The 26,937-nt window shown below is 41.3% G+C and overlaps 2 protein-coding genes across 3 annotated transcripts; both read right to left on the reverse strand.

Moving 5' to 3' along the window:
• Positions 1-9,079: 9,079 nt before the first annotated feature.
• Positions 9,080-18,305, reverse strand: ptger3 (prostaglandin E receptor 3 (subtype EP3)). The gene is made up of 2 exons (XM_086116661.1): positions 17,335-18,305; positions 9,080-10,625 (listed from the first exon to the last, which is right to left on the reverse strand). Exons 1-2 carry the CDS (start codon positions 18,187-18,189, stop codon positions 10,302-10,304), a joined length of 1,179 nt encoding a protein of 392 aa, XP_085972787.1. The 5' UTR covers positions 18,190-18,305; the 3' UTR covers positions 9,080-10,301.
• Positions 18,306-20,044: 1,739 nt separating this feature from the next.
• zranb2 (zinc finger, RAN-binding domain containing 2) lies at positions 20,045-25,841 on the reverse strand. 2 transcript variants are annotated; one of them, XM_086116203.1, is made up of 10 exons: positions 25,681-25,841; positions 25,051-25,103; positions 24,488-24,596; positions 24,314-24,396; positions 24,151-24,227; positions 22,312-22,485; positions 22,018-22,178; positions 21,435-21,494; positions 20,894-21,043; positions 20,045-20,706 (listed from the first exon to the last, which is right to left on the reverse strand). In XM_086116203.1, exons 1-10 carry the CDS (start codon positions 25,734-25,736, stop codon positions 20,643-20,645), a joined length of 987 nt encoding a protein of 328 aa, XP_085972329.1. In that variant the 5' UTR covers positions 25,737-25,841; the 3' UTR covers positions 20,045-20,642. The 2 variants fall into 2 exon arrangements, with proteins under 2 accessions (XP_085972329.1, XP_085972327.1); XM_086116201.1 differs by having other exon boundaries at positions 20,045-21,043.
• Between the last annotated feature and the right edge of the window lie 1,096 nt (positions 25,842-26,937).

Below are 26,937 nucleotides of genomic sequence, written 5' to 3' on the forward strand. Positions count from 1 at the left end.
TCCTCCACGACCGATGCCGTCAAAAGAAGGCACTCTATGCCAAAGCAGTCTTAATGTCATTTACAATGGATATTGAAAATAATAAATACAATGTGATATTTAGAGCTCATCTTCATGGCCATGACTTTTCAAAGCGCATTCATCAAATGTTGGCCCTTCATCATTTGCATATTGACGCTGTCCTGTGGGAAAAAAAAAACAACTATGTCTACCTGAGAATGATTTTGAAATTTTATCACTGACAATTGGATCCTCCATTTCCCCTGCGTGTCCTGTTAAAGCACAATGGTGGCGCTAACCCACACGTTTCAACAACTCTCTCCGTGGTTGGCACTCTCTGCTTCTGCAAATATGCCTTCACGTTTATTTGTTCGTTATTAGTGGTGAGGCAGGGGATGGCGGCGTTTGGAGTGGATCAGTATTGTCCTTCCTGTCATCATGGGACTATCACTGTGGTTGATAGGACTGTTGTTGTGCCCATTGTTCTCTAACCCTATAGATACACAGAAAAAATAAATAAATAAATAAATATATATATATATATATATATATATATATATATATATATACATATACAAGAAGAGAGATTCTTGACCCGCTCAGTGGTTTCAAGTCCTTGAGAAAAAGTTCTGTTGTGAATTGGAACTATGACAAAAAAATACACTTGATTTATTGCAACAATAAAAAGTAATAATAATCTGACAAACTTTTTTTCTTCTAATACACGGTGGCCTGAAAATAAAGTGTACTTCATATGTTTGTGGAAGCCTGGGAGCAAAAATCTGTATTGTGGTGAGTCTCGGGCAGGGGTGTCCAAAGTCGGTCCTCAAGGGCCGCTGTCCTGCCTGTTTTGCAGCTCTTCCACACCTGATTCAAATAATCAGGATCGTTCTAATGCTGCTTCACAGCTGGCTGATGAGCTGATCATCTGAATCAGGTGTGTTGCAGCCGAGAAAGCTGGAAAACAGGCAGGAGGTTGGCCCTCCAGGCCCGGAGCTGGACATGCCTGGTCTGGGGTATATTAACTCTACTGTTAATCTGTCATAAAACATGTGAATAGCCAACCAGAAGGTGTCATCGTTTTTCTTTTAAATATTGCAAAACACAAAGTCTAAATTGTGCTCTTATTTCGCCTTTACTGTATTTGTCGTTTCATTCTGAAAACTAGGACAGGCCGTCTCATTTACATACTTGCCATGTAATCCAAAAATGAATCACTCCCGGAATTGGTGTTGATTTGTGTTAAATAGATGTAAAGCAATCGGTTGAATTCAGCCCGAGTGGAGCCCAGCATCGTGAAGGAGGCAAAATCACATCACATCACATCCTGAGCCATTTCCAAGGACCGTAAACACACCGAATGACACCAAATCATTATGAATTTTAAGCAGTGGAAATAAACATCCAGTGGATTGAACGCCGGTGTTTCTGTTTGCAGAGTCTTTAAAGAGCTGAGGGAGCATTGGAGCATTTCCATATTTAGCAAAGGCTGAGTAACATGTAGTCTTCATACATTTGCCAACTGGGGGGAGCTATTATCATAACATGTGTCATTCAGGTGAACCTGTGTGCACAAGCTTTGAAGAAAAGTGCACAGCCCTTTGTATCAGTTGAAAAACAAATGCATGTCGTTAAGAAAAAAACAAACTTATGAATAGATCTTCCCGGAAGGTGATCTCAAACGAATCGATCAATCATGCACCACTTCGAAGTTTCCATGCTGTGTAAGGTTTAAGAATGAAATATGCATTCATTACTTTCCTGCTCTGAATCGTTTAACTCTATTAGATGATTACAATTCCCTGACTGCTTTATGACTTAATCCTTGTAAAATTAAATCTCTCTCTCTTTATCACAGGCGGCCTGTTTGTCTGCAGAAGGCACTTAAAACGTGGAGTTTGCTTTGTAAGTGCACCACAGGCTGTTACAATGTAATCTTGGATGACTAAATCATGGCAACCATATTGCTGTTTTTTGGACGGATGACATCACATTTATTTGATCAACGCAGGCATGCACAACAGCACTTGTCATGTTGATCTTATTCCAAGCGTCCTTTGAAAGCCACCATTGTCATATTGTCACAATTAATTTGACACCATTTTACTCGGTGCCACACACGGTTTGTCAGGATCAATACTGTTACCATAGCAACGTGCTTTCAATGCCATCCCCGCTGTTTCATCAGAAGGATTTTTTTTTCTCAAAACAAACTCCATTCATGCCCAAGTATACTTGACAATTTAGGGTCATTCCATGTCAAATCACCCAGCAGGTTTAACCGAGCGGAATTTGATTGGAATGAAACTTGCTGTACTTGTTGATAGTGACGGCACAACGCTAAATTTCAAATTTTACGTCTATTGTAGAAGGGCTGAATATGCACCAAACTTTGAAGTCAGGGGTGTCAAATTCATTTTTGTCACGGGCCACTTTGCAGTTACATTTTCCCTTGGCGGGCCGTTAAGACAGTAAAACCAAATAAATGTTTAATCAGCTCTAAGCATGACTTGTTCACAACCAATTTATGGATTAATAGTTTTGACATCACTCAAGTCAACTATTTGTTAAATTAGGTTTAAAGTTTCTTTTTTTTTCCAGACCATGGTCTTACCTGGCTGACAGTTTTAGCCTTCATCGGAGCTGTCACCGCCTCCTTGTGACAGCTATTTGTTTGTTCCTTTATTATTGAAGTGAGTGTAAACAGGGTAACAAAATTATTGCAAAATGGCAACGTCATTTACTACACATGACAATTTCACATTTCGGTACAGATTTTAGCAAGTATCATGCAAGTTGACACGCATGATTTTCTTTCGCGGGCCACATAAAATGATGTGGCGGGCCAGATCTGGCCCCCGGGCCTTGACTTTGACACCTGTGTTCTAGGTGATTATAGATTTTGATTCCTTGCCTTTTTGTGTTTTCTGAAGATTGAACCAGAAGTTTGACGAACTATTTAAACTGTGGCTCCCAAACCCCTCCTTCAACTGACGTAAAATTCTATCAAAAATCACAGCAAGTTTCATTCAAATCAAAATTGGTTAATTTTTTTAGATTTTAGGGTGGATTTGGCGTGGAATATGAGGTGTACGTCGTCAGAATCTTGGGCAGCTTGGAAGGTGATCTGTCAATAAGAGGACAGAAACTCAAGGTTTCTTGCGCATGCCCCCTACAATATATTCTCTTCGGTGTGAAAACTGAATGAAGGTGTTGCAAAAAGTCAGTGAATTTCAAACACAAGGACTCTTATCAGTCGAAAAAAATAAATTACTCAGGAGTGATATTGGCAAGGACTGCAATGACGAAGCTTTCCAAGGTCTGGCCTAAAAGAGGTGAGACAAAGGCAACATGTCATGCTATGTGGTGGTGGAGGACCCCAAAAAGCAGGCAGGAAGGAGGAGCAGGTTGTACTTGACGAATTTTATTAAAACACAGAGAAACTAAATCCAGAACAAAGTCACAAAAACAAAACAAATCCAAAGTAACAAGCAAAAACCAGAAACAGCAACAGAAACAAACAGTGACAGCAACAAACGAACAACGACCCGACACCGAGTGGTCGTGCCCTTTTAAAGCAATAATTACATAATGACCAACAGGTGTGCAGCTGCAGGGAGAGCTCTACAGTGCCACCTGTTGGTCAAAAACCGAAACATGACACAACCACACGAACCAGAGAATATTGAACTGGGAATATTTTTTCTCATAGCATATTTTCTATGCCATACAAAATAATACTTAGAATGCATCTGTGGTTTGTTATTTGCATCCACATGGGATTATTTTTCGATCAGACAACCTAGAGGGGGTTGTCAAATTGAGTGGTGTTTATGTCGTCATCATTCAATTTTAGCATGTATGGTACATCAGTTTAAACCGGATATGTTTTTTACATGCTGATTTTCATTGTTGATTTGAGATTTGAGGTGAGAGTGAAGTATTTGCATGTACCATGATCTAGCGGGGTGCCAAATCTCTGCTAAATACAAAACATTTTGGTATTAGGACGGAGGACACATTCAAGGGCCTTTTCTAACATAGATTGTTTAAAGAGTCATGACTTGAGTCTTCTCATCAATGTTAATCAACTTAACTGCCTCCACATCCAACAAGCAATGTGCATGGATGAGAAGTCATTGTTCACCATACAGTTCTGGTTTCATGAAATCAAATGAATACATCAGCAAAATCTTGCTCAACTCGTTCATAATGCAAACCTAAACTAAAAAGTGGTGTTTAAATTGGGAGGAATAAAGAGAGATTTGTATCATTGTGCTTTTAGTTTTCGTTTGAATGAAGCAAGACCTTGCTTTTTACTTATCCTGCTTGTATTGTGTTGAGCAAGGTTCTAGATGTGTGAAAGAAAACATGACTGTGGATAATATGAGAAACAATCACTTCTCAGTTGCAAAGAGGATAAAGGAGAACGCTTGACTGGTTATGTGCTAATTCCAACATGTATTTATGTGCTGCGGATTTAATGTGTGCCTTTATATACTGTATCTGTGTATGCCTAAATGTTTGGACCTATTTACATATTTTTGCTTGGTCAAAATATTACGGCCCATTTTTTGCAACAGTCCATGCCTGTATGTGAAGTCAACAAGCTGACTCATCACAGCACATTGTCAGGTCACAGAATTATTTTTCTGCTCTCTAAATTAATCCAAAGCAATGCTGTTAGAAAGAAACCTATCAAATATTGCAGTCACCTTAATGAACATGGCATTTAGTAAGCCACCACGATGCGAGATGTTCTACACTGACAGATGTACTTTTCGGATCTCTAAACAGATTTGGTCTGGATTTATGGCTTCATTAGTTTGTGTTTGGACCGCAGTGAGCACCAGTGACAGGAGCAGGTTAGAGCCTGATTGGGATCTTGGAAAGAACCGCAATTGTTCTCCTCGTGTCCTAATAAAAAATATCAATCAAGTGAAAGATTGTAATGAAATACTGTTGGTGAGTAATCAAACTTTACATATCGCCACATCTTAGACTCATTATGATTCAGTGAGTGATACAGCTATGACACTGTAATCCAATAGTCTGGAACAGCAACACATCAATGCCACAATTTGTTGGATTTTTATGCATTTATTGCACAGCATTTTCTCTGGTGACTTCCTTGCTGCTTCCCTGAGCAGAAAATACTTCACTACTCTGCAGCCACATCTTCTCATTGCGTACGTGAATAGACTGGCGAAGATTACGTAATGATGCGAGTGGACCGATTACATTGGATATAAAGTCGACACACCACTGTTCAAATGCCATGTTTTATGACACCAAGTAAATCTTTTCAAAACGTTTTCTACCAAACTTTTTAATGTGTTGGATAATCTGTATAAGTAAATTGATGTTTTAAAAAAGCCTTTTGAATGCGCACACCCTCTTATAAACCACGATATAGCCCTGTTCAGAATTCATCAATCACATTTAAACTTATGCGAGAGGGAAGTCCTCACACACCTGCCATCATTTAAAGTGCCTTTGATAAATTAACTGAAGTTCAGATGTTCCATAAACTCAACAAACCATTTTTGTCTGTGCATAGAGTCTGATGAAGCTAACATCAACAGGGATATAAAATGCTCTCTACACGCATTTAACGGACCTTATCCAACTCACTGTCCGAGATATGACCCTTACGAAGCTTCCATATGCATTCAAAGCAGATCCAATGTCAAGCAGCATTAACTTGATGAAATCCTCGAAAGTCATGACTCTGCTCCTCAGAATGGCACTTGAAGGAGCAATTATATAATTGAGCATAAAGAAGAATAGCAGAATACTATAAAGCAATTTTGAAATTGTTACTGTGTGTGTGTGTGTGAGAAGATAAAATTAATAAATTACAAGGGCACTTGCGGCACTTTGTTTTTACCTTTTATATTTCCTCTCCTCAAGTCTGACTTTATAATAACCGTTCACTTTGTTTTGCAGGCTCCAAAGAGAAAACCTCATTGTTTACCCCGCCATTAATACTGTTTGAATCATATTGTACGGAGATGAATGGGCATGTAGTGTACAGTACACACACACACACACATTCATGTACACACACACACACACATACACGCACAAACACACACATGCACACACGCATTTAGTTTAGACAGGTAGCTTGTTCAGAGGAGAAGTTGTAAATAATGGGACAATGATGCAGTATGTAATAATAATTCAGTAATGAATAACAGTACTTCATGCCATGCAGGAAGCAAACTTGAATATATTGCATTACGTGAGACTTCAGACTTCATCAGCATTATTGTTGATAAAAAGCACCACGTATACCGTTGTTTTATTAGAAGATATGGACTTGGTGCATTTTTGGGTTATTTTGTCAAATGGGCTTTTTCAAAGCAATTGAGACACTGCACCTAAAAGCACTCATACGTGAACTCCTAAAACACAGCGTCAGTTAGCAGTCTGAGTTTTTGATAAGCAACACTTGATTGCTCAGTGAAGTTGCAGATGCGGTCAGTGAAGTGTTTGAGAATTTAATCCATGCTGTGTTGTACAGTTTTGTGACTCACATGTTCCTCTTAGTACAGCAGAAAAACTTCACACCGAGTGTCCTATATCTACCTTTTATGACATTTTTGTTTCATGGACAACCGTCCGACTTTTATCATGTAAAATGAAGGCCTAAGGGAGACACTGCTTTAGGGCCTTTGAATTTTGAGATTCCACTTCAGAGAGAGAAATTATCTTTTTCGTCTGATAACACGACAGCAAACCTTTTCCTTTCATCTATGCCTTGTGGAGTTTCATGTCAGTATAATGCAATTACAGTTTCATTTCATTCTAATGAGTGCCTTTTGTACCCTGTTACACGCAAGTGCAGCTAAATGGGCCTTACAGTTGTTGCCATTTAAGTGGCATTTATCCACTCATTATCTATTCGCCTTGTCCTGTCCTGTGAGATGGCTTCTCAGACTCAAGGCCGACACGTGGTTGCTTGGGTGTCACTCGCTGTGGATCACTGACCTCCTGAAGCCTGTCCAACACACCGATGATCACACTAGGAATTCCACAGGGCTGCAAGCACACTCTTGCTCACATTTTTTTTCCTGACTAACTTCTCCCCTTACCAATGTCATCTGGAACATCCTCTGGGTTACTAGTCCACACGAAACGCCAGTGCACTCGTCCAGCGTGTGGGAGAAGTTCTGTCTAATGGATGAGGGCGGGGGGGGGGGGGGGGGCTATGGTGTTTTAGTGCCAAGTCCACATATGGACATTCTTATGTTTGAACATGGTGTTCATTATGGACAAACTGCGATGAGCAGAGAAGTCTGGTAACAAATAACTACTCTGAGCAGTTTCCTCCCAGGTCAAACAGGCCCAAATTTCACACCGGGTATCACTGTCATTGCCCACGTCAGCATTAAAGTCCCCCAGTAAGGCATCTTTTGAGCTGTGCTTTGTCTAGTCCACAGGTGTCAAAATCAAGACCAGGGGGCCAGGTCTAGCCCTCCACATCATTTTATGTGGTCCGCAAGAGCAGCTTATATATGTCAACTTCCGTGATCCTTTCAAAAATGTCTATCAAAATGATTACATTCTCATATGTAATAAACAAGAGATATATTCAAAGCATTTTCTTGTTACCAGAACCCTCATGATAGTAACTTAAACCGTAGTTGAATCAACGGTTATTCTTGACTTCTTGATATTGTCACATTGCGAGGTGGTGGTGGACCCCAAAAAGCAGGCAGGAGGGAGAAGCAGGGTGCACTTGACAAATTGTATTAAAACATAGAGAAAACTAAATCCAAAACAAACAGTCCAAAGTATCAAACAAAAATCGTGACTGAAGCTAAAACATAACAGTGACCAAAACATGACTGAAACATCTATCTATCTATCTATCTATCTATCTATCTATCTCAGAAAAAAAGACCTGTTCAAAGTATTTCTTTTCTTTATTCGACTTGGACTCACAACATTACAGCACCACATAAGTAAGTCACGTTGCAACTGCGAATGAATCAAATATGCGCATTCATTTTCAAAGACTTGGTCAAAGGTTGCACAATGACATCATTCCTATTTTTCACTCTCAGACTCAACACAGAAGCATAGAACATTCAGAAGCAAAGAGGACAAACAAGAAACAATTTCAATGATGCAGTGTGTATGTGTAAATAGCCCTCATCTGAGAATCGGGTCTCAGGGGTCATTAGTATTGACACTTTATTCATTTTCCTGCCTTTTAGTTTGATTAAAAAAATGTTCACTTTGTATAACATGTACGTAATATGATACAGATATGCATTCGGAATGTGTTAATGTTGCCAAATGTGTGAATATAAAAGTTATTGCACCATTTCATTTAAAAGACAAACATGCAAAGTGCAGTGTCGTTTCAAATGCTCATTATAAGGTGATGTGTTGATCAGCCAAACCTGTTTGATAAGGAAGACAAACAGTCAGTTTGGGTTGTTTATGTAGATAAACAGAAATGCCAATTAAAACGAAAAAACGAAGAATAACATTTGTGACCTTGATGAAGCCCAAACATCATTACCTTCAAAGTTTTGAGAACTGATAAGCTGGTAAATTCATTAGGGCTAAATATTTGGAGAAAACACGCTCCTTTTACTCAGTTCACACTCATGGCATGACTTGCACATCATTAGTATTCTTTCTTTCTTTTTTTTTTTTTTTTTCCGAGCGGACCACTGCTAAAAATACAATCATTCCAGTCATTTTTACATTGCTCTCCAAATAAAAGGGTGGTCTCCGAGATCTTTAATACTTGGTTGTTTTTCTAGGCATAAAAATGTAAATTTCATTTTTATCTGAAAAAACAAACAGTTGTTTTTGAATAAAAAGAAAAATAACGATACGGTTTCTTTTGATCTGTACCACAAAGACAATGTTTGTGGATCAAAAGAAAAAATATATATATTAAATGTCTTTTTTTTTATATGACAATGGAAATACACCTTTATCATTTTTCAGATAGACAGAACAAACTAAAATATCCATTTTGGGGGGGGGGATAAAATGAAAACCTCCTTTTTCTATGTATTATGAAAAGAACAATGAAACAACACTGGAGCCATTTTTCTTCCTGTTTTCTGATTTTATAAATGTCACAAAACTATCATTTCCACAGATTCACGTGGAACCTGTTCGGGTCAAGCCAACACATTGAAGTTCAAAGTGACAAACATGTTGTGGAGATGTTTATCGACATCTGAACAAGTGCTTGGAATCGATTCTCTCTATTTAAAGCAGGACTTGAAATGAGTGGCCTCTCAATTACACACCAAGTGGTGATTTCTTGTTCAGCTAAATGTTCACGTTCAGAAATCAAGAGGTCATTTATGAAGCTCATGGCACATGCATTAACTCATTCTTTCGTTGGTTCTTAGTCGGATGATTTCGGTGAACCTATGACACATTCTTGATTGGGTGGATGAGCGTGGCCGAATGGGAAATGTATACAGGCTGTTCAGCACACAGCTCCAGTTTTGGACTGTATGCACGTGACGGGCCAGCAAAAGCTCATCCAAACGGCTAATGTGCTGAGAAGGCACAGTTGTGGCATCTTGTTAGCAATTTTCCTCCACGAGAATCACCCGTGGAAACCCGCATGCAATTAGTCCCCTAAATACCCAAACAAAAAACATATACAGTATATCAAACTGGAATGGAAATAGGGTGTCTGTCCATTATATAAAAGCGACAGTTGCCTTTTCCTCATGCTGAGCAACTGTTCGGCGTTTGGCACAAACTTCACAATCCTTCAAAAAAAAAAAAAAAGTATTGTACATCTTGAATAAACGCAACACTTGAATTCAACTTCACATACTGTATTCATGGACACATTTGCGACACTGAAGCTGGAGACTTGTGTGTCTTGCAGTAGTTACAGCTTGCTTTGCTCTTTACATTCAGTGATATTCAATAGGTAGCATTGTAAGCACTTGGCCAAAAACGTATATAAGTACATTCATCATTAATAAATAATCTTCCATCCCTTTTTTTTCGTTCTAACTGTTTTTCATTAAAAATAGGAACATTCCTGTACAATAAACGGTTTACATCTTCACGTAAAAATGTGATGACAAAAGAAAGATGCATCACTTCAAGTTAGAGTCACACTTCTTGGGATTGATATGACTGAAAAGTAGGATAAGGAGACGTCTCCATAGGATATTACACGAAATGTATTCACATGATGATCAGGGGACTTTTTAAAAAAATGAAACATTTCCGTCAACATGCAGGATCTCCACTTCAATGTCTCATCAATTCAGAAAACTGTTCTGATTCAAGTCTCATGTGTTACTTTGGGATTTCTGGAGGCTTTCTTGGTTTTGCTTATTAAGCGCATCCAGAGCCGTTTGAGTCCCCTTCTGATCCTCAATGGAGCAGTTGGAGACGGCGTTGGCTACCAGGCAGAACTTGCGAAGGAGGATCTCTCTGAGGAGCAGGTAAACCCACGGGTCCAGGATCTGGTTGAGCGAGGCCAGGCGGATGGCGGTCAGGAAGAAGTTACAGTCCAACTGAACATCTCGCACCGAGTTGGGATGGGAACTCTCGGGTGAGGAATTACATTCGTGAGAGGACACCTGGGTGGAGATCATTCTCAGCATCAGCACCTGGGCAGGAGGGAGGGGTGTGGGGGAGGGACAGCAATCTCATTCAATCTCTTTGGACATCATCTAACGTGCATTTCTAATAAGCAGACTGCAAAATTATATATGTTCATGCGTTATAGTTTCAATGTATCACATAAATAATATCTAATGCCCTCCAAAAAGTTGGAACTCAGGCCAGTACCTTGATTTTTTTTCTGCAGGCTGAAAACATTAATGTTTTGTTGCACCCCGAGTATTAACTCATGATCAATGTTTGCCAATGTTTTACCTCATTTGTTATTAAGCAGATCGGAAACCTAAAGTGGGATCTTTAGGTAAGAAACGGATTATATTTTATTTTGAGAATCACTATGTTTGTTTTGGGGGGGGGGGGTTTGTATGTAATGGAAGAATAGAAAAAACAGAATGAAAGATTTCACCAAATCCACCTGCTCCTGCACCAGAGGAAGTCATCAGCATGGATCTCAGTGATCTATCGCCACAACTTTGATTATCAACCACTTATCATTTACTTGACTATTAAAGTTTTGCTTAAAGTTATAACTTCTGTTTTCTAACCGTCAATTCAATGTCTGTTTAGAGCACAAGAGACATTTAAAGATGGAATTGTGGCCATTGAAAAAAAAACATTTATTTATTTATTATTTATTTATTAGGCAGTATGTAAAAAACATTTTAATTTGAAACAAGTACCGGTTGTCATTAGCTAATTTGTAACATGCTCATTCCTCTCAATCCAGTCGGTTTTTTTTTTGCGCCAGCAGTGTGCAAGCATCCCGATTATGTCATTTTACTTCAAAAACTAAAAATGTAAAGCACGGACGGACCAGAGAACTACAATGGCAAGTAATCGAATGCAATTATTAGATTTTCTTTTTTTAACCATTCACATACAGGTAAAGGGACAGGGAGACTCTGCCCTGACCGCACGTTCCTGTTCGAGATGAATGACACAATACAATGCGGAATATCCCGAATAGGAAACAAACCATTGGTATATGAAGCAACAGATGTCAAACGGGGGAGCTCAAGGAACAAAGTAGCAGCTGATAACGTAAGACCCCCGAAACAACTTTTCATGACATCTACAACAACCCCCAGAAGGTAGAAGTGTCGCTTATGAAAATGAATATAAGAGCATAACTCATTCAAATGAGGTAGAGGTGGGCCAGGCTGAAATTTGCCACAAAGAACTGAGACAAGCCTCACAAGTGCTGGGAGAAAGCTGCACAGCCAGATGAGACAAAGATTAAGTACAAATTTAAGATCTGAAAAAACCCATGGGCTTGATTTGCTTCTTCTGGAACAGGCTCATTCATCTTCACTGATGTAATGTGACAACTCAGAAGTCGACACAAACAATGTGTCTGGCAATTTAAATAAAGATGCAACGCAACTGATTAAGAGTTCCCTCGTCATTTAGTAAGGTAATGACCCAAAACCCACTACCTCATCAATAAAGGAGCTTACCCGAGCAAGGAATGGAAGCTTTTGGACGAGCAGACTTAAACCCTAGAGAGTATGCTTTTTTGTTTTACCTTCTAATGGGTCTGCAGGGAGTAACTGCCAAAACAAACAACTGAACACTCTAAAAACAGTTGGGCCACAAATTAGCCAATTTGGGTCAAGAAGGAACTAACCTGCTACTTGGGCCAATTACATCCAAATTTAAAATTTTTTTTTTAAACAACCCAATTTTTGTGCAATATGTGTGGTGTGACATTATCCATAAATCCAACTTTACAGTAGTTTTCTTTTTAAAAACAGAACTTAATGAGGGTCGCTGATGGTGTAGTGGTACACGTGTGGGGGCAGCCTGAGAGTTGGTTCCCACTTAGTGTCGGCGTGGTTGTGGGTGTGAGTCTGTCTCTATATGTGCCCTTTGACTGACTGCCGACCAGTTCAGGGTGTCGTCTGCCTTCCGCCCAAAGTTAGCTGGGATAGGCTCGAGCAACTCCCCGCAACCCTGTTCAGGAGAAGCGGTGTTGAAAAGGGATAGATGGATGGATGGGTTAAATTAATGAATTTGACCAGTGTATCATTTATTGTTTAGCTTGATGTACTGAACTGCTGTGGTGTGACACAACGGGCAGTCAGATAGTTGGGAATCCTGTGTGTGATTTAAATCTTGTTGCAGAATCATTCAGGCGTTACGAGATCTGGATGAACAGGAAAGGAGTACGTCGTACGCAGGTAACTCAGTCTCTGGTTTCTTGGGTCTGACATCGACTTTGTACAAAGGCAAGATTGATGATTTGAGGTGCTGGCTTGTCAGTGGACATTTTTGCATATTCTTTAAGAAGTACAGAAATGCAGTCTTAAGCTTGTCCACCCTTATAAGAAGGTAATAAAAGGTTTGAAACGAGTGCCACGTTGGCTCTTTAAGACATAGTTCATCCATCCATTCCTTTATCCATTTTCTTATCTGCTGATCTTTACGAGCGTCGCGGGGTGAGCCGGAGGTTATTCCAGATGCCCTGAACTGGTTGCCAGCCAATCGCAGGGCACACATAGACAAACAACCATCCGCGCTCACACTAACACCTATGGACAAGTCTTCCATTAACCTGCCACGTTATTTTTTGGAGTGTGGGAGGAAACCAGAGTAGAAAACCCACGCAGGCACGGGGGGAACATGAAAACTCCACACAGGAAGGCCAAAGCCGGAATCGAACCAGGCACCTCTGCACTGTGAGGCCAACATGCTAACCACTGGATCACCGGGCCGCCTAAGTCGTACATATTCTTGTAATCAAAATAAAAACAGATCAAATAAGTTTCTTCATTATTTCCCATCACCTGACATCATCCAGAATTATCAGGATGATTCTACCTCAAAGAAATTCACTGGAAAAAAACCCCGCAACCAGAACGTTCGGTCAAATTGACTCAGGCTGTGGGAATGGTCCCTTTTCACCCAAATTGGGTTATTTTTGACCCAAGTGTTTTTAGAGTGAAACAGTCTGCGGCGAAAGCTTGGAGAGGCAGCTCCCAGATTCACATTCAATTTCCACATCACCAAAATGCAAGAATACAAAACGCATACAATAACAATGCATTCATGATAATATTTAGTCCAATTTGTTGCCTTTTTTAATGCGGCTCCCAGGATGACAATACGCAGCTGTCACGGGACGGGACCCCGCTTTACAAACACCGCGACCTCACAGACATGTGCTTTCTAATAACGTCCTTGGTCAGACAATTACACATGTGACTGACAACGCATGCCCTCAAAATTCATGCAGCAGACCCCGGGAACAGAACTCAGCTTGTCATGATTCGGTTTAGGGACCAACAGGTGGCACTGTAGGGCTCCCCCGGCAGCTGCACACCTGTTGGTCATTTGGTAATTAATTGTATAAAAGGACTCCTGCCCGAACACTTGGTGTCGGGTCATTGTTGCTTCTTGCTACTGTCATGTGTGTTGCTTCTTGCTACTGTCATGTGTGTTGCTGTTTGCTCTTAGTTTCTGTTATGTTTAGTTCATTGTTATGTTTTAGCTTTAGTCATGGGTTTTGTTTGATACTTTGGACTTTGTTTGTTTGGGATTTAGTTTTCTTTGTTTTAAATACAATTCTTCAAATACACCCTGCTCCTCCCTCCTGCCTGCTTTTTGGGGTCCACCACCACCACGCAACGTGACAGAATGACCCGACCACCTGGACCCCGCAGGTACTAAGGACTGTTCCCTGTTCCACCATGTGCCTGGCGGAGCGCGTCTGCGGCCGACACCCCTTTCCCCTTTCAGGCAGCGCTGGTGATGCGGCTGTCCTGTTTTCGTCTCGTCAAGCCGCGTCTACGGTGGGCCGAGCCCCGTCCGCGTCTACGTTGAGCCGAGGCTCGTCACGTGTCTGTTGGAGTTGAGTCACATTCACGACGACGACGAGCCGTGCCACGTCCACGCCCACGTCAGGCCGAGCCCCTGTTCACGTCCGGCTGTTCCATGTCCCCCGTTACGTCGAGCTCCGTCCACGTCAGGCCACGCCCAGCCAAAAGGATTGCCGTCGCTTTTGCTCCTGTTCCCTGGCGAGGTGAAGGTCACCGTCGCGTTTGTTCCCGTTTTGCGACGAGGCAAGGATTGCCGTCGCTTTTAGTTCCTGTTCCCCGGCGAGGCAAGCTTTGGGACGTCTGGGATCCGTCCCTTGAGGGAGGGGTACTGTCATGATTCGGTTTAGGGACCAACAGGTGGCACTGTAGGGCTCCCCCGGCAGCTGCACACCTGTTGGTCATTTGGTAATTAATTGTATAAAAGGACTCCTGCCCGAACACTTGGTGTCGGGTCATTGTTGCTTCTTGCTACTGTCATGTGTGTTGCTTCTTGCTACTGTCATGTGTGTTGCTGTTTGCTCTTAGTTTCTGTTATGTTTAGTTCATTGTTATGTTTTAGCTTTAGTCATGGGTTTTGTTTGATACTTTGGACTTTGTTTGTTTGGGATTTAGTTTTCTTTGTTTTAAATACAATTCTTCAAATACACCCTGCTCCTCCCTCCTGCCTGCTTTTTGGGGTCCACCACCACCACGCAACGTGACACAGCTAAGTGGATTGGCCCTTAATGGATAGCAGGGATAGTGTTTGAGGAGGAATCGGGAGGGTGGGAGGGCACCGTTCATCTGCTCAAGGCCTGGTAATGTGAGGAAACAAAAAGTACAGTCTGTCAGCTTGAAAATATACGCCAACATTTTCAGCACTTTTAAAGGTACGCACCGTGAAATGCAATTATTGTCCTCTTGGATTCTAATTTGAGGCACGAAAATGGACAGCCTTTTTTTCGGCTCACGTCGGATCAAACGGAACACTGTGGTGTCTGCTCTTGTTGGTGTGCTGCTGAAAGGAGATGAAGCATCTCCAGAGACAAACAGCTGCAAATGCGTGGCGGTGTGTGTGCGCGCATGCGCATATTATTTTTTTGCATGTGTCCATATCTGGCCGTTGAATTGCTTACGTATTGTGTTATCATAACAGAATGTCGCAGCGGTTTTATACCTCATCAGAAGCAAATAGTGGAACTCTTGAGCATTACATTTTCATGATAGCTTTTTTTAAATCGCACTTTTTAGGATGTAATCATCACTCACGAGAAGAGATCATGGACAGAAAAGCAATGATTTTCCTTGCTTCATCATAAACCACTTCCCGGAATTATAGGACCTCAAAAAGAACGACTGTATTAGATTTTTATGATGCTTTACATCTGTTTAAAAAATAAAGTGGCTAATGTCATATATCGCTGCACTTGTGCAGGGAAGTCGGAAACATTCTATGTCACATGTCCAACTTCAAAGTGATCCAACATCAAACTATTAACAGAATTGTGGAAGACGATCAATAGGGCTTCAGTTGATTGATTCCAACCCTTACAATATGGCAGATTATCGTGCCATTTGCTATCAGGTGATCAGTGGGAATTTATCTACTTTCCCATTTGTACATTTCATTTCCACAAAAAAAAGTGCATTCACTTCAAATAATGTCTTTTTTAATCTATCTACAGTACTATTTATCTATCGATTTATCTATGTATCCATCCCAATGACAGAGTTGACAATCAGAACCATTAAATGCACTTCCATTTGGTACAATTAAAATGCGTTATCATTACTTCAACATAAAGGCAATACTGCTTGTGAGGATTTTTTTTTTTTGTGGTGTAACTTCTTTTCCGATGCTAAATACGAAATACATAAAAACTCTACACGCTCTGTTCAAATATTGACCCCATCTCTGATTTAAAAAAAAAAGACCCATTTTTAAAAAAAATAAGACAAATCATTTCATCCTAGACGTGGAAAGTGGGTGTGTTCAAAATTAACAAATAACATCAGACATGCTAAATTGGAGTCAGTACACAACTGCCATCATTTAAAGTACAACCCCATACAAAGTTGTTTGAGGAGGCTTTGCCTGCTTTGATATTTTTCTTTGTCAGATACAGCTCCTGTCTTGCCATTCTACTCCATAGCCCCCGACATACGAAAAGACGGGAGACTGCTGACATGTACTTTTGAGCCAGTACTTTCCAGAAATTTCTGCAGCTCCATCACTGTTGCTGTTGGCCTATTGGGAGCATCCCTTCTCATCTTTTCATCAGTTTGAGGCACATCCAGTTGTTACTGTCACTGCGGTGTCATATTTTCTCCAATTGATGATTGCTTCACTGTGTTCCATGTTATTTACTGTCCTGCCCTCTTTTTTTGGGGGGGGGGGGGTTGCTTTTTTTTTGTTTTTTTTGACACTGCTCCTGACTGATACGTTTGAGCAATAAGACCCCTCTGATGCTTTGGAAGCTCTCTGCAGATCATTACTTGTGCTGTAGGATGACTGAAAAGGTTATGAAGCCAAACTTAACATACTTAAAATAGTGGTAGATGTATGCTGACTCCCATTTACCATGACTTTTAATGTGATTGGTTAATTCTCAACACAGCCTTATGTCATTATAAGAGAGTGCGCACACTTATGCACCCGCATACACCAGTCGTTTCTCTTTATTCCTACTCTCAAAAAGATGATTAAAAATTCTCAACTGATCTGCATTTTACAGATCATCCCCTTCCGGGCCACTTTTTTTCTTACAAAACAACAAAGCTAAACATTTGAACAGGGGGGTGTAGACATTTATATCCATTGCATGTGCCTTGGCTCTATTGAGGGTGGAAAACACTGTTACATGGTCAACGACATTGTAAGGAAGTAATGAAAACATACCAGTAGAGGAGACCAGCACACAAGCAAGACGCACATAATCCCCATGAGTTGAATGACGGTCTCCGTGGTGAGTCTTTCCCAGTGTTTGGAGGCCTGAGACGTGCCAGACTTGGTTTTACAGCGAACAATCAGACCGCGGATGGTCACCACGTTGCAGGACACCGTGACAAGCAGCGAGAAAATCCCCAGTAAGGCAAAAGTAAAGGCGAAAAAGATGTTCCCCGGCACTTCTCTGTCCCCGGTGCTGATAAAGCACCAGGTGCCGGGCCACTGGCGCGTATACTTGCCCACCCCTGCCACGGGCAGGAGGGCGAAGAGCAACACCAGGCACCAGATGACCACCAGAGTCTGCTTGGTCACGCTGGTCTTCATGTGGTTGGAGTACCAATGCGGGTTGGTGATGGCCGTGGCCCTCTCCATGGCCATGGCGCTGGCCATGAAGAGCGCGCACAGGCCGAAAGTGGTCATGCATACGCCGAAGAACGCGCATAGGTTGCCAGACGAGTCGATGCGCTCCCATCTCAGGTCGGCGCGATAAACCGAGATCACTATCGGACTCGTCAGGAGCTGGCCGAACAGGTCTGTTAGCGCTAGCGACCCAATGCAAAGCAAGAAGGACTTCTTCCTTCTGTTCTCCTTCTTCCTGTAGGAGATGTAGACCAGGATGAGAGCCAAAGAGTTGCCCACCATGCCCGTGGCCATCATGGTGATGGGAAAGACAACCGATACGTAACCGCAACCGATCTCCGTCCTGGTAACGTTTTCTTCACCGGCTGACCTGGTCACATTGGACGTCAGCATAGCTCCTATTCTGTTTTTCGAGCCTTCAAGAAAGTCACACTTGTCCGAAGTCATCCTTTCGGACGGGCTAAGAAGCAGAGGCGAATCACAGAAGACGTGCGCGTGTGCAGCATCTCTTCAGAGATCCACACTGAGCCGAGCGGCTCTGTGCGTAAAAGCGCCCTCAGCCCCTTGACGCGCCGGAGGCGGGACTGGCGGGGAGGGATCCTGCCACTGCCTCCTCAAAAATAAAATGTAAAAAAAAAAAAAAAGTAACTGCAGTTTGAAATGTGTGAAGTACAGTGACGTTTTAATTTTTCTTTGACATTGTAGGCGAGCTCCTACCCCAGACAGTTTGAGAACAGGAATGTTGGTACTTCAGGGTCTATCATCCTAATTTAACAGATAATACTTCCTGCGTTCCAAACTACCCGATAGACGTAAAAATGTTAAGCATTTTCGTGCCGTCACACACTAGAGATAAGGAAAGGATGCTGGCTCTCGACACACCATTCTTACCCGCCGGAGCTTAACACAACGCAAATACGCATACAGTATTTGGCGCCTTGGATGCAATTGGTAGTCTATGACCTCGTCCATAATGTGATTTTTTTATTTAAAACATGTATTTGGCAGCTTCGAGTATCCCTCTGGTTTGGATGGATGACCTCTTCGTCTATTTGTATGCAGGTGTTTTTTAAGGTTATTTTTGTTTCAAATCTTAAAACGCCCCAGTAAAACTTGAGGTCTAGTACCGGTAATACTTGTACACCATCCGACTGAGTTCACGTTCGGAGTTCTCAAGAGAATGAGCTTGGTTGGGTTACAGGACGGTTAAATGCTCAAGTATACTTTACTTATAAATCGTTCAAATGGCGACGGAGTTCGAGAATTTCAATTACAAAGTCAACAACAACGCTGGAAAAAAGCACGAGTGTCTCATCAGTCTTCTACCTATCGAAGCTGTCTAACAGCTCGAACGACAGAGGAGCATTTGTCTACAAGTTAAAGTACAATAATCCCTCGTTTGTCGCGGTTAATGGGGACGAAAACCAACAGCGATCAACGAAAATCCGCGAAGTAGCGACCAATTAACACATATATATATATATAGAGATATATATATATCATACCTGTCAACTCAATACGGTTTAGGCATAGTTCATACGGATTTTGTGGTGAATCTTACTATATAGACGTATAATCATACGGATTCTGACAATTTCCGTTCCCCCCCCCCCCCCCGCCCCCCAACAGGTAGTTTCGTTTGCTTTTGCCCAGAATGGTGCTAGTCTACTCGAATGCTTTCATTTCCAAAGTAAATATGAATTGATGCTGTAACTTCGAGCCGATGGGTCAGCATTTGGAGTTGGTGAAAAAAGTAACGCAGGAACACAGTAATGCCACTAAGTAGAATGATGATTAGACATTAACCAGACATTGTATTATGGAGAGCTACAATAAATATCATTGAAAATTCCGTGGGGGTTTTTTCTGCCGTTATTTTGACATAAAATGCTTTGGTATGTTATAAGGATTTTTTTGCTCTTTATGAGGATTTTTTTGGTAGTTTATACAGGTTGGCGCTCCGAAAAGTTGACATGTATATATATATATATATATAAATTAAGTCCGCAAACGGTCCGCGAGAAGCTGCGAAAGTCAGCAAAACAGCTAGTCACACAGAGCAACATATACAGTACTGTACTCAATGTACAATATATGAAAAAAAAATAATGAATGCTTGAAAAAATCCGCGATGCACTGAAGCCGCGATAAACGAACTGCGAAATAGTGAAGGATCACTGTACTTAAGACGCTGCATCTGATTAAATAATGAGAAATAAACCAATTGCAGGGAAAATAGAAACCACACATTGTCAGGTTCGACATTTTGTATGCAGGACATTTTCAGATAAATGACAAGGTACGAAGTTGACAAGACTTTATTTACACACGGACACATACTATCATATATAAAGCATGAATTGTCACAATGTGCTAAAAAAAAGTCTTGAACAGTAATAAATGTTAATCGAATCTGCTCCTTCCTCTGGTAAACACTAATTATTAGTGTTTAAACAAATGGAAACACTGATGCCTAAATTTATTGAAATTGGTGCCGTTTGTGAAGAAAACTTGGTAATACTTACCTTAAAAACAAAATAAAATGTCTGTACCGGTAATCAGTTCTACTTGTCCCCAAACAGATGCATTTATATTTAAAAGGGGTGTGTCCTGAGGAAGATTGTAAATTTCCTCAAAGATCAATAGAAATACTGCCACCAACATTATCCCAAAATATGGACCATCCAATTACATTATTTGGCCATGTATATATATTGGGAGACACAAGTCACAAGTTGGACAAAGAGGGTGTTGAAGGATAGGAAGCGTTGCTACTAGTGTGTGTGTGTGTGTGTGTGAGAGAGAATTGGGACGGTGAACAGTATACTGTATATGGATTTGTCGTTCCTGTCATGGTAACATGCACTTGCACCAAGGTTCATTTCACTGAGGCATTATAATTAATTTTTTTTCTGTTTAGAACTGGAGCCAGAATGGGACGATCCGGAGGACTGGTTGCTGCGCCTGAAAGCACATAACATGATGGGAAGGGGAGACACGTCAGCACCGACAGTCATCAACATTCAGCACAGCATACTTGTACGGTGTCAGGTCAAGGTCAGAGCTTGAAAACCAGCACGACAAGGTCCTGAGCGAGGCGATAAAACGGCTATAGTGAGTGCCACTGTGGTATTCCACTTTAAACCCAAACCTTTCGGACGAACGGGATCGAGAGCGTCTCCGTTTTCTGCCTCCAGATGACGACCTGGAGCGACTCCGCTTCTGTCCCCCCTCGGGTGAGGAAGGCAGGGAGACTGACCTCTTCCGAGGCGAGGAGCCCTTTCCAGACCTGGAGCTGGATCTTTTGGAGGGATAAACCAAGCACTGAGGTCAGAAGGGTCTAGCAAAGATCATACCAGGATGAAGCCTCAGAGTACAAGCTACGGCTTTAAAAAGGTACTGATCAGTTGACTTTGGTCAACGGCACTCAGAGGATATTAAGACCAGGTATGAGCACATCCAGAGGACAAATAAAGATTTCCAAGATAGGCCAAATTGAAACTATGATAAATGACATTGGGGCCAAATATGTACCGAAAGGAACCAAATATGATCGGCCCTTTAATAAAAAGGGAGGGTTTTTTTTTTTGTGTATTGCTAGTTACAGCCACAAATAACGACACTGTTTGGGGAGCCTTGGGGGCCCATTCAAACACTCTCTGCGGGGAGAGAGTGCATGTCACCTCATTCACCTGGAGCGGGACCTCGAGCGAGATCTGGATCGGGAACTAGAGGAGCTCCGAGAGCCGGATCTGAAAGACAAAAACACACAAAATCTCTCCAATATTGTTAAGAGGAGGAACCATCATTGTGCTAGACGTCGATGCCATATAAATCTTTACCACAAGTTACGTGGGGGGTTTAAGGACAAGAAAAGCAGTGTTTAATTTTGGCTCGTCTCTTTTGCACGACCTCACAATTTGCAGTTAACGCCTTCAGAGTAACAGCTTACGAACAGCCAGCCTTCCACATTGGCTTCAAAACTTGCGCTTATAGCGCCATCTGTTGTGGTGGTAAGTTAAAGGCAGCTTGTGAATGGATTCGCCGCATCAAATCATTTCAACACGGACGGAGCTTCACATACAGTATTACAAGGGCTCATTCAGTCGACATTGACTTGACAGCACGGTAGGGGAGGGACTAAACCACGATCAAAACAAATGGACAAACAGGAAGCAGCAACATGGAAAGTATGTCGATCGGTTCATCAGAAGGAAAGTTGAGAGCTGATACTGACATTTTTCCGGGAGTTACCCTTGACCTGCACCCGTTTACCTGGACCTCGACCGAGAACTTGAGCTGGATGAGCGCGAGGACGAGCGGGAACGGGACGAGCCCGAGCGGCTGCCCCTTTTCTTCACTTGCTCCTTCTCTTCATCGCTGGCATCCAGGTTGTACTTGGACAGGTCGCCGTCTTCGTCATCTTCGTCATCATCCTGAATGGCAAGTTTCTGCTGATGTTAAAACGTCAGACACCTTCTCCAAGATTGTTAAATGCTTTCAAAAGCCAGCGTGCTCTACAGCTTGCTTGCGCTAAAAGTCTTGTCACGCTGCGGCCTGTGTGCTTACATCAAGTTTGTACTTGGACAGGTCACCGTCTTCCTCATCGTCATCCTCTTCTTCGTCATCCTCCTGCTGCGGGGGAGGCTGAGCCTTTTTTGCCGTTTCTTTCTTTTCACTTCCTTTTGAGGAAGACGTCTTGCTACCGTTCTTCCCACGATACTTTTTCTTTTTCCTCCCAAACTGCGACATAAATCAGATGTCAACTTATTGTTAGAAAGTGCCTTTTCCCATGCGGTTAGGACACCACAAACACAATGTTGTTGCTGTTCAACAATAACCTCACAACAGAATGGCACTCATTGTTCTCCTCTATGCTTTGGTAGTAAAGTGGTAGATTATAAATTTTGTAATGCCACTGACGTGTTGTGTTCTAGCCCAAGGCATTCAACAAAATGTAAATGTGAAAGAAGAGTTTGCAACCAAAATGGAGTGAACAGACAACAGTTAGGCCACCTACTTCGATTTCTTTGTCTGCTCGTACAGATTCATCCTTGTATATTTCCATCAGTCTGGATGCTCTGCGGCATCATGACATTTATTTCCTCGTGTCATTTATGATGGCTTGTTAGGTATACGTTCGTCATTTATAAGTATGTCCTTGTTCAAGCACACACACGAGCTTGCGTGAACCGGATGAAAAAACCCCACATACGAGCTGTCACCTGATTCGAAGGAACTTCATCAATTTACATTGAGAATTAGGCATGAATACATTTTAAAAAATATGAGTCAGTGAATTTTAAGCCATTCTCATTTTTCTTATTGCAAATGCCATACGTTGCTACGATACCAAAAAAGTGTGCGGTGAAAATGTTTTACTCAAAAATTGCGACATTTAAAGATGGCGAGGCTCCCTCTAGTGGTTATCTACCGGTATCGCTATGGGGAAGAAAACGAGAGGGCAGTCGAAAACCATGCGTCACGTCAGAAATCTGCTAACAATAACCACCAAAATTCATGTGGAATATCAATACTTATGCGAACTCCAACCATCAAAATTATTAGAGGGATCACCCCAATATTTTTACTCGTACTGTATAACCAATAAGTGGTCTCCTCATCGAAGGTTAGTGAGTGCCTATGGGGAGTAAGATGTATAACACACAGAAAATCAAAAGAATATTGAAGCAATTGTTCTAATATTTGCAGTGGTTAAAGTGATAAATAGAGAGGACTGGATGCATTTAGATGAAAATTCAGTGGAGTTTTCTGACATCAAGCATCTAACTGGACACTGTTTTACAACTCAATATTTCTCTCCAAGTCAGACTTTTTAAAGGAAAGAAACATTTTCAAAGCACGCCGAGACTTTTTGCGTCTTAGGCACAAGTCTGATAATTGCAACAATACAAACCACATGAAAATCGCTTCAAATTCAGCACTGTCAAATTATTACTGTATATGTTTTATGTTCAATAAACAAACGAAACAAGTTGTGATGTTTTTCCCCAAGTGTGCTCATGCCTTAAGCCTCAATAGAAGTAAAAGAAGATCTCGTGAGTCAGGTGAATGAAATGTCCAAATCAAACCACAGGTTTTTTTTAACCCATTTATGCACAAAATACTAACCCAGTGGTTATCGTTTTTTTTTAAATTTTCGTCTATTGAGCAAATATTGAGATAAGTCATGATTTTGTTTTTTTTAAGTTTCTGTTTTGTTTGAACAATCAATGAACGAATGCTACATAGATTATGCATAAACACTGTCGAGACATTTGCATTTTTATAAACCACTTTCCAAGAAGCTCCTTATTGCTGCTAAAAAAAAAGAGGTGGCATGATTGTCACTGAATAACAACAATATGCACACTCATTTACAAAAATGCACCATGAGGAAGGGCGCACCTCATCATATTCACCATCAGATTCCTCTCGCTCAATATATTCCACATTTTCCCTTTCATTAAAACCGCCACCATAACCTGAAAGTATATCGGAGAGACATGGATAAGAGATTGTATTGCATAATTGAACAGATACTACAATGCGGCACATTCTGCTAAATTACCTGTTCTTTCTTCAAGCTTGGCATATTTGGGAGTGTTACACATGTTGCACTCCGACCGCCTCGCCCAGTTAACGTTTCCACATCTTCATGAGGCCGAGAGAAATGACAATAAACGAGAGCATAAAATAAAAGGACATTCACCTTGATAGAAATGCGGTCACAACTGACACTTACGTTTTACATTGCCAATCATTTGCGCTGAACAGTCCTCTGCTCTTATCTGCTAGAGTTTTCCCAATCTCTGTTCCTCCTGCTTTCATCATCTTGGCCTCTGTGGTTTTCTCTGCACTCAACAAACAAACCAACAAAAACCCAAATACGGTGGAGTTAAAATATCTGAGCTCAGCGATTTCCAACCACTCATGTCCCGTGAGATACTATAAGATGTGCTGCAGAGAATTATCCAAATCCACTTCATTAGTTCAAAATTTATTTGTGTACAACATACTGTATGTATTTATTCGTACATGTATGCCAGTGACGTATAGTAACATGCAAAACAATGATATGCTGTTCCACTAGGTGGCAGAAGGTCCAATTAATCTGTGTACTCACCTGTTGCCATTCAAACAGTACAGTACTAAAATAGCTCAGTTGATGTTCAACTAAACGGGCCCACATTTCACACCGAGTAAACAAAGGTGACTACATGTTTCTCATGCAAGATGCACTTTGAGGGGATAAAGATTGAGAAACACCACCTGACAGAGTAAACAGGAATTTCGCCGCACACTCACCTCTTCCACATCTATTACAACTTGTTCTCCTTGCAAAGTTCACATTTCCACACCTGGAAAAGAAACATTTAATACACATGTAAGCAATGAGTTAAAAAAAAAGCTAAAATATACACAGAACATGCATGGGTTCACTTGGTGCAGCACCTTGACACAATTGCCATTATGCAAGAGAGTCAAGTAAGCACTGCAGGTGTCCGCTACTCGAGACGCTAGTAATGCATCTTGAACTGTGTACTGATATTTATGGCCAGAGTATAAACTCAAATGACGCCCCCCCCCAAAAAAACCCCGCACGACCTACAATAGTTAGTAGAGGCTCGACGATAGCAGCTAACGTTAGCCGCCTCGTTAGCTTGCAAGCCAGTCACCAAACGCATTAGAATCAGCGAAAATTAAATCCGCGATATCGCCAATGTAAATCCAAGATGTGTTTCGTGTGTTGGTTTTATTCAGCTTCTTGGATAAATAATAAGACTGATGACAATTGCTCGCTACTTTGTGCCTGGCGAGGTATAGGGCCGAGCAAGCGAAACAAAGTTGACCCGCTGCTGCTTCAAGATACAGTCGGCCCTTAACAATCAATTATTCCAACAATCTATGGTCACCTTATATTGTACAATAACTTACTTTTTATCAGGACATATCCAGTCCCCGTCGCTGACGCGAAAGCTCTTTCCCGACATGTTGGTAGTGTTTTAGCGTCGAGTGGCTTCGCTTCTCTTGCTAGCCAAATGTGCTCAATGTGGATGAACAGAGCCGCCCACCCTCAATACTGCATTCAAAGGCCGTTGGCCACCACGCTATCGTCTCACTCTGCACTTGACGTCAACGTACAATTCAGAAATTTGAAAGCGTGTTTTCACACTTAAAGATGAAATGGATAGTTATTCAATTAACTGATATTAAAATCTAATTCAAAGACGCAAATGGCCATTTTGCAAAGATTTAGGAAAATCTTAAAAACACGTGAATGCATCATGAGCAGAGCGCTGCAGACATGATCGGTTTTCATATATTAGCATAATCAATATTAATCACAATTAATTGAATACATAGGTTAGGCTTCGCATAAAACACTGTTGAATTACCCATATATATATATATATATATATATATATAGAGAGAGAGAGAGAGAGAGAGAGAGAGAGAGAGTATGGTAAAAGTGGTACCAAAGCCTATGAGAAATGTCTATTGAAATTCATGGCATGACTAAATTACTGGGGCACAAACGTTTCTTATCCAAATCATTTTTAATGCCAGTTACATAATCTGCCACTAGATGTCACTAAATGCAATTACTGTATTGCACAAATATAGTTAGTCACCCTGCAATCTGGACATAAAGTATTGATTCAATTGACTAATCCTGATTCTGCTGAGAGCAAATCTTGATGCGGCGGCTTGAAAAGTGAACTACCGTGGGCATTAAACTCCATCTAAAATGACCAGTCACAAGGCAAATTAATGTACTAATGAAGTAAGACTTATTTTAGGAAATTAACTGAAAAACAAAAACACTGTGGAACGCCGTGCTTCCAAAATAATCAACATCAGTGTATGAGCCATTAAAAAAAAAAAAAAGGCTGTATTTAGATTTAGAGAATAGCCCATATTATTTTTGACCACTTGGGGGCGGGTTTAAAAGCATTGCAGTTCAGGGTGACTCCGGGGCATTGTGGAATGACACAGGGTTTGGAGCCACACTGTTCCCACTGGCACAGCACAGTAGCAACACTCAGCACTCAGAAGCAAACCACAATAACACTTCTTACTGTTCAATAAATGTATGCATATACACTGAAAACATGTCTGGACCTGCATTATTTGGGGAATAAACTGCTGCGGAGGATCACGCCTCATGAGGGTTGCGGGTAGGCTGAAGCC

The sequence above is a fragment of the Hippocampus guttulatus genome, chromosome 7 (assembly GCF_054856545.1).
Source record: "Hippocampus guttulatus isolate MCC_2025c chromosome 7, RoL_Hgut_1.0, whole genome shotgun sequence".
Classification (NCBI taxonomy): Eukaryota; Metazoa; Chordata; class Actinopteri; order Syngnathiformes; family Syngnathidae; genus Hippocampus; species Hippocampus guttulatus.